Source organism: Pinus tabuliformis, chromosome 1_1 (genome assembly GCF_031772625.1).
Source record: "Pinus tabuliformis cultivar Carrire ecotype Pingquan chromosome 1_1, CPIR1, whole genome shotgun sequence".
Taxonomy (NCBI): Eukaryota; Viridiplantae; Streptophyta; class Pinopsida; order Pinales; family Pinaceae; genus Pinus; species Pinus tabuliformis.
The window spans coordinates 442,763,813-442,772,624 of NC_142297.1; the positions used below are offsets into that span (position 1 = coordinate 442,763,813).

General features: G+C 44.1%; 1 protein-coding gene across 2 annotated transcripts in view; it reads right to left on the reverse strand.

Moving 5' to 3' along the window:
- LOC149213637 (protein ORANGE, chloroplastic-like) overlaps positions 1-8,420 on the reverse strand; it is a 324,381-nt gene extending 315,961 nt beyond the window's left edge. Inside the window, exon 1 of one of the 2 annotated variants that reach the window (XM_089392067.1) lies at positions 8,068-8,410. In XM_089392067.1, coding sequence (XP_089248193.1) covers positions 8,068-8,384 — 317 coding nt within the window. In that variant the 5' untranslated portion in view covers positions 8,385-8,410. Of the gene's footprint in view, positions 1-8,067 lie in introns of both variants that reach the window. The other variant, XM_089392068.1, reaches the window with a different exon arrangement.
- Positions 8,421-8,812: the final 392 nt, after the last annotated feature.

Here is an 8,812-nt window from a genome sequence, read left to right on the forward strand (position 1 = left end):
AGGTCAACTTTCACTCGACAGATTACTTCCTATTTTATGGTGCTCTCGAATCAGGGCACCAAGCAATGGATGGAGATAGATGATTCCAAATCAATGAGGAAGCTCTATTCCCGTCTCAATAAGAAACCAAAGGCACCCCTAGACTAGACCTCATTCCAACAGGCAATACAGTAGCCAATTGAGATCTTCCACGCCTCAACAATGGGCTCTTCCTTGCAGACAGCAGCACAGTATTCACTTGATTCACTTGAGCTCCTCACCCCGTTATTTTTCTAGACAGACATCTATGTTCGGTTTTCTCCATTCGGCTTCGGATTTTAGGAGAGAGAGCTCTAGTGGTCCAAGATTGCCTCTTATGGTTAATACCATGGGCCCATGGGCCACTCATCTTGTACATATTCATCTTCATTCTTTGGAGTTGGCCATCTAGGGTTTTAGAATAGAATGCTCTTTCACTTCCTGAGTTTTGTCTTATATAAGAGCCACTTTAGTGCTCCTGCGTTGTACTGACAATTATGTACCTAAAATAGTACCATTGACTTACTTTTGTGCTCATCCATTGGACATTAGCACATTTATATTATCTATTGTTGAAGTTTCTAAGTTTACTTAGCTTAGAAACCCTCCATGCACTTTATCTGATTTATTCCTATCTACTTGTTATTTTTCTTTAACAAGTTATTTACAAAGTAAATACTAAAAATAAACACCAGTGCATGCTCAACATATTACAGATCAGCAACTAAAAGAAACAAGAACAAACACACCACATGACACCATTATTTTTGGACCAATGTCCCCGGAAAAACCCAATGCGGGAAAATCAGTGCAGCTATCTGAGGATTTTCTTATTAAGCAATATCAGAGTACAATCTGGGTGCCGAAACTGACCTACCCAACAAAGAATTTCCTTAGCAGTTATACCTCACAGTTTGAGAGAAATCTCATGGCTGAAACCTCGGAAAACCCTTCCGGCAGCTCTTCAACACAAAATTGCTCTGCAACCCCAGCGTCTGCCCAATCTGGACTGCATCAACCCCTCTCTATCTCACGATGGCCCTGTGTCAACCTTTCTTGGCCTGCGTCAGCCCCAGGAGGCCCTGCGTCAGCTCTGGAAGCCTCTACGTCAGCTACGCTGGCCCCTCTGGTGCTCTGCGCAGCACTTGGCTGCCTCTGTGTGGCCTTGCGTGAGCCCTTGCTAGCTCTGTGTCACTCTCCTTGGCTGTTGCGCTGCTCTCCTGGCACAATCTCTGCCTTCTCTATTTCTCTATACTCAATGCCCCTTAGCTTCTCTCCCGATCATTGATTCTATCTCTCTTAGCAAACCCTGCTCTAGAGAATAGAATGACTGATCATCTGGTGTACTCTCCAAGTGACCCTCAAGCCTCCTCTTATACTTTTCCTGTTGACATCTCAACGGTCGAGATTAAGTCCCTAATCAACAGCTAAGATTATATCTGGCTTGATCCATGTCTTTTGGACCATTCTAACACAGATTCATATTAATACACATTAATATTTTATTTTCCCTAAGTTTAGACTTAGGGACTCCATTAAAAATATTAATTATTTTAATATCTCCTGATCTGTTTAGAATCTGCCCAAACCCTTTCTGGGTTATGGAGATCTCATGTGCCTCAACCTCTCCACCAAATTTCATGGCTAGAGCACATCTGATGCTACCCCAAATCAACACTCCCTCTTAGCGAGGACTATGCTCTAGCAATACTCCTCACTGAGTATTACTCTGATCATTCGGCATCATTACCTGTGTTGATGTTAGGCCTTCTTGCCCAACATTCTCTGCACTACTGCATCCTGTACTGTTGCCCATGGTTCTTCCACTACCACTGTTGCATCTGTACGACATCTCCCTCTGCATCCATGCTGCTGCGGGTCCTTCCTCCCAGCACTGCACCTCCTCTCATCATGTTGCATCGTGCTGCCCACTACTGCACTGCAACTCAGTTACTGAGAAGTAAGTAATTGATCCTCCAACTAGCCTCCTTGTTGGGCTAGAAACACCCACTGATGCTGAAGCTCCCTCTGCCGCTGACAAGTTCTCCCTCTCTCTGACCTCTGCGCTGCTGCAACAACTTCCTGCATCTCGCACCGTTGCACACCTCGTTGTGCTATCCTGCACTGGTGCAACACTCCTGTGCCTCTCGCACTGCTGCAGCCTGCTAGCTCTGCGCTGTCTTGGGACTCCTGCACTGTAGCTCTCTCTGTCGCTCCATCCGCATCCATCTCTACCCACTCAGCCAGTCCTGCTACTCCTCAACGAGGCTCCCGTAGCAAGGTCTAATCCAAGAGGCTGGGTACCTCAAGGATCCTGCCCCTCATCGCCTATAGTCCATCTGACTACAGCTCGATGTCTCCCCACTTCCGCTCAAGTGGTGCATCACTCATGGCACAATCATCGTCTGTCAAAACTTCATTCTCTGCCCATGCTGGCACTGTCTTAGTCTCGAAAGACTCTCCAAAGACTCTCCCTTACTCTTCTTCCTTGGACACTGGGTCGCATAATGACCCATCTCCCCACAATGGAAGCACTTAATCTTCGAGAGATCTTTCTTCTTTTGCTTCTCCTGCTTTCCCTCAGATGTTAGGGCCACATCCTCCTCCTCCTGCTTGACTTTGATCCCCTTGCTGCTGCTACCTGTCTTCGACTGTTGTCTGATCTCTTCCTAGAGAAGAGTTGCCCACATCTCGTCCCAAGGTGGGAGAGTCCCTCTGCCCAGGATACTCTGGACAAACACTTCCCAATCTTCTGAGACAGCATTCAGGGCTATCCTCACCATAAGCTCCTGATCCTGTGTCGCTCCTATAGTAGTCAACTGGTCTCGGATCTCATTCAGTCCTCCGAGGAAGGTGTCAATCGATTGAGCCTTCTTCATCTGATACGACCTCATTTGGTTCTCAAGCAACATTCTTCTATGCACAGAAGTATGTTGGTACAGGTTCTTAAAAGCCTCCCACATCTCAATTGTCGTTTCCTTCTCGACTATATGTGGTACCACATGATCCTTGACCCCGTCAAGGATAATGCACTTGGTCCTCGCCATCGCCTCTTCGTACCTGTCATTTTCATTGGGGTCGACTGGGACAGCTACTACCTTTAAGGCGAAGTTCTTGACACAATTCTTGTCAAGCACTGATAAGATTCTGCCTTCTGGCTTTCCAAACTGCGAAGTTCGATGCTCTGTCCAGTCTATCCTGGTCTCTTGCCCCTTGTAGTGCCATGATGCTCCTCTACTTCGCTCCTGGAAGTTCTCTGTTCGACTCCTCTAAGTCTCTACTTCCCGTCTGGAAGTTCTCTTCTGGACTCCCTCAGAGTCCTGATTTCCCTCCTGGAAATCCTTCTGCCGCTTGTCGAGATGCCCCCTACTCTGATCGTCTTGTGCAACTGCACTGTTGATCCGCGTTCCTCGGCTAGAAACCCTCGACAACAACTCCTCTGGCCCTGCTCTGTCAAGTATTGTTCTGACTAGAATACCTCACCAGCTCCACTCTGCAATATTCCTGCAGCCTTCTAGACCCCAACAGTTGCCTCTCTGTAAACTGTGTCAACCCCTCTCTACCTCACGCTACCTCTGCGTCACCTCGGATGGGTATGCGTCAGCCCTGGGATGCCCTGTGTCAGCCCTCTGGCCCTCTGTGTCAGCAACGCTGGCCTCTCGGAGGCTCTGCACAGTTCCCGACTTCTTCTGCGCGGCTCTTGCTGGCTCTGTGTCACACTTCCTTGGCTTTTGCGCTGCTAGAAACAGCTTCTGTCACCTCGGGACAGCTGTTTTCTACTGTTATTTCTCTGCTCGGCTGATGTCTTTTAGTCCTCCTGTGATCTGCAATCGCCCTCTGATACCATGTTGAAGTTTCTAAGTTTACTTAGCTTAGAAACCCTCCATGCACTTTATCTTATTTATTCCTACCTACTTGTTATTTTTCCTTAACAAGTTATTTACAAAGTAAATACTGAAAATAAACACCAGTGCATGCTCAACATATTACAGATCAGCAACTAAAAGAAACAAGAACAAACACACCACATGACACCATTATTTTTGGACCAATGTCCCCGGAAAAACCCAATGCGGGAAAACCGGTGCAGCTATTTGAGGGTTTTCTTATTAAGCAATATCAAAGTACAATCTGGGTGCCGAAACTAGCCTACCCAATAGAGAATTTCCTTAGCAGCTATACCTCACAGTTTGAGAGAAATCTCCTGGCTGAAACCCCGGAAAACCCTTCTGGCAGCTCTTCAGCACAAAACTGCTCTGCAACCCCAGCGTCTGCCCAATCTGGACTGCATCAGCGCCTATCTGTCTCACACTGGCCCTGTGTCAGCCTTTCTTGGCCTGCGTCAGCCCCAGGAGGCCCTGCATCAGCTCTGGAAGCCTCTACATCAGCTACGCTGGCCCTTCTGGTGCTCTGCGCAACACTTAGCTACCTCTGCGTGGCCCTATGTGAGCCCTTGCTGGCTCTGCATCACTCTCCTTGGCTGCTACGCTACTCTCCCGGCACAACCTCTGTGTTCTCTATTTCTCTGTACTTAATGCCCCTCCGCTGCTCTCCCGATCACTGGTTCTATCTCTCTTAACAAACCCCACTCTAGAGCATAGAATCATTGATCATCTGGTGTACTCTCCAAGTGACCCTCAAACCTCCTCTTATACTTTTCCTGTTGACATCTCAACAGCCGAGATTAAATCCCTAATCAATGGTTAAGATTAGATCTGGCTTGATCCATGTCTTTTGGACCATTCTAACACAAATTCATATTAATACACATTAAAATTTTATTTTCCCTAAGTTTAGACTTAGGGACTCCATTAAAAATATTAATTATTTTAATATCTCTTAATCTGTTTAGAATCCGCCCAAACCCTTTCTGAGTATTAGAGATCTCATGTGCCCCAACCTCTCCACCAAATTTCGTGGCTAGAGCATATCTGATGCTACCCCAAATCAACATATATCTTATCTATTCCAACCAAAGTCTCATGGAGATTCCAACACGTATGTATTTGATATTTGATGTACCAATGTTTTGATTGGTGACCAAACATGAGGTAATGGCATTGATGAGATGCTAAGATGATTGCAGTGGATTTATAATTTCACCTAGCATGTCCATTCTCTAATGCCAGAGAAGGGTAGGAGAAAGAACAAGCTCCCTTTAACATCAAAGTACCATACAAACCAATTTTTAAATTGATGTAATGGACCATGTAGACTTCTGATGTGGTGTTTAGAGATGTTGACATGGATCCATCCCACCACATATTTTTTCTTGACATTGGACAATAGTGATCATAGTTAACAAGTACATGTTGAAATTTTGAGGTTCTCATGAACTCCCAAGAAGAGCACATGTCCCCAAGTTGGAGCTAGTTATTACCCCTCATTTTGCATGAGGTATATACTAGTGAATTTTTTCACTACCCTTATAATTTTCATCACAAAGAACTTCGGATGGTAAGGGATTTCTCTTAGTTCCTTGGATTATAGCATGGATGATGATATGCTAGATGTTTTGATGATGTATTACTTTGTATACTTGCTCATCATAGAGATAGCATTACATTTGATCATGTGATGTTCTAGTCTCCACTCCTTGCTAGATGATTGGACATGAGGATGTATGGATCCCTAAGTGGAATGCCCTAGCACTTTGGGGCTATGTAGACATGGTATAGGCATCTCCATTTGGTTGATTTCATCATGACACAGAGCACTTAACATACACTCTCCTTTTTACATGTGGTTTGTTACTTAGATGGATGGATATGGGCATGGTTAGGGCTCTTGTTCTCCAACACCCTGGCTCTTATGGATGATATTCCCATGTGGATGGACTACTTGTAGCATGGAGCATGGTGCTACCTTAAGCACTCCAATTCTTGGGCCAACATTTCAAGGCATTTGCACATCATCATCACTTCATGCATATTTCGATGAGGTTGTCCTTCTCCTTGCTGAATAGGTTTCTTGGTGACATGACATATGGGTTCATGGCATATTTGACTTACTCCTTGGATCTACCACCTTACTCATGTCCTCATGCTTTATTGCTCCATGTGTTGTCTTGGAGAATTACTCTACACACACGTTGAGGCACATTATTTGGTTAAAGGGTGTTGTCCCTTATTTATGGAGATGGTTGAGTGTCACTGAGATTCCACATATTGAGGCCTTGTACCATGGATCCACTAGCGGGTTTTACTTGTTCATTGCACTCTTTCCCATGTCATTGATGAGGATGTCCTACATTGGAGAAGATCTAGGAAGTTCCAAACCCTAGATGTAGGGAGGCATTGCATATTTTGAGAGAGTGTTAGTTTACCTAGTTTATTTGACCATGTTCTGTTTCCTTTCACCTTCAAGTATTCAGGGTCTTTTTGCTTGGCCTTTGCTAGAGGAAGGACACACTTGTGTGAGGGAGGTCATCGTGTAAGGAAGGCAAATCGTTGACAAAGACATGATGGAGGAGAGGGTGCAGTACCAAATAGGTAAGGCACGTGTAGACCTTTGGAATTTCATGCATGCATAGCATACTAGTTTGGAAGATAATCATACATGCATGTCGCACTAATTTGGGAAGCATGAATTACACACTAATCTAAGAGAGAGAGAATCCCTCTTGCATGTGGCACACTATTTTGGGAGAGATTCCTACATATAAAGCTAGGAGTTACATTGCATACATGACATAATTTTAGGAGCTGCACCTCAGGCATGTAAGACACATGCATGAGCATGTGAAGTGCACCACTCTTGAGGCTAATTTTAGCCTGTTTTGTAATCTCATTCTATATAAAGGAGAGGATGCCGCACATTAGATAAGGGCAAAGAAAAGAAGACAGTGATTTGCAGCAAAGATTGTTGTTCTGTAATCATTCTTTTTGGTGTGCTTTAGATGCATTAAACAGTTGAATTTCAAGCGATGGCAATGTACTTTCTTCTTTCAGTTTATGGATGATAGATGTGATTGAGTGGTACAGATTCTGTAATTACTTTCTGTATTTTCAGAGTGCTGTGTTTGTAGAATTAGTGTTCAAATTTCTGATGTTGAGAGGTGTTAATTAGTTTTTCAGTTCCTAGTTTTGGGTTTTAGATTTTCCGAGTGAAGGCCCGCTTATCATGAATTGAAAATTTAACAAGAGACACTACCCCTGCACTTCCTTGTCCTGATACAAAGTTTTGGGCTTGTTAGTGCTCCAGAGTTCTGGGGTTAAAGCAAGACTCAACAAGGCAAATTTTTCGAACCTGTTCTATGTTCGATGCCAAAAAAAGAAACAGTGGGGCATGTTTTATGGCAGCGTCCAACTGCTAGGCATGGTTTCAAGTAGAATATGGTTACTTGTCCACAGCCTCCCTAGTTTGGAGAGGGTTTTCTTACAGAATGTTTGTATGGAGGATTCTTGCAAAGCGTTATGACATATGATGCGATTGTCTGAGATTGCTTTCCGTTGGAAAAGGCGGTGCAAAGAAACTTTTCAAAAAACAACACCCACCTGCAGTTGGGGAAGAGTTCAGAAATGCTCTGGCACTTCATGTCAAGCCTAAAATTGATGTTCCGAAAGGATAAAGAGTCTAGACTCCCTGTCCCTCGGGGCGTAGGCCCATATAGTAGCCTTCCTAGATTTCATAAGAAGAGGATCTTCAAATAACCCTTATGCCTCTCCGCTGTAACTCTTATGTTTATCTTTCTGATTCTGGTGTTTATTTGAAGCAATATCAGTTGTGTTGTAAAAAAACAATTAAATCTTGATCAGAGCTTCTGTACACTGCATCACCCTAGCCCACATGTCAATTACATTGAGATAGCTACTTCGTTCTGGTATTTAACTGGACAGTATACTTGAGTTTCTTTTGGTAGGGCACATTGGCCAACTGAGGCAACGCCGTGAAATTTATTGAATATATGTGTCTCTGTCCATGCCTATACATATGCCACATATTCACCCCAACTCGTGTCTCAAGAAATACCATGACACTTTTATGTTATATAAAACAGATATCCTACTCTAGCAGGCTATGGAGTGGTTTTGAATTTTGACAACAAACCTGGAAGTGCCTAGTTCTTCTGGTTCATTTGGGTTCTTCTCTCCACCATTACTTGAGGTTAAATAGCTATCCCCTGCCATTGATTTGGGTTGAAATGGGAGAGTCCCCCCCTGCCATTTCTCTGTGAAAACTAAACCTCTGTTGCCCAATAAAGGCCCTACCGAAATTTTCCTCGTCACGTTCGTTCTGTAAGCTCTTCCCAGTTGCAGAAAATGTAGGCAAAGCCGGCCCGATCGAACCTGTAAACAACCCATTTGGACATCCATTTTGAGTTTTTGCGTGTTGATAGGGAGCATGTGTTCGATATGGGTATTCATATGACATCGAGTGGTTCTGTGGCCTGGATGGGACCTCCTAGTATCTTCTAGTGGCCTGTGAGTGTGAATTATACACTAAATGACAAAATGTAGTAAACAAGATGTGATTTTGACTTACCCACTCATAGAAATGGCCTTGCCTAGCTCTCCCGTGACCCCCTGTTGGAATTGCCCTTTGGTCTGGCCCTAAGCCAATAGAGAACAAGATAATATTAGAAAGAAAGAAGAAATTATTTTAACATCCACGAGGTTAAAGATAGCTTATGGAGCAATCTTTATCTGCTTGATGTATTCGCCCTTTTTTGTGAAGCTTCACAATAAATGCTCCCATCTTCTCGACAAACCCCTCGTTAAATAGATTATCCCAAGAGCTAGCTGCCAGCGTATTTGCATACCTTTCCCTCTTGTCTTTGAAGGCCTCACATTCT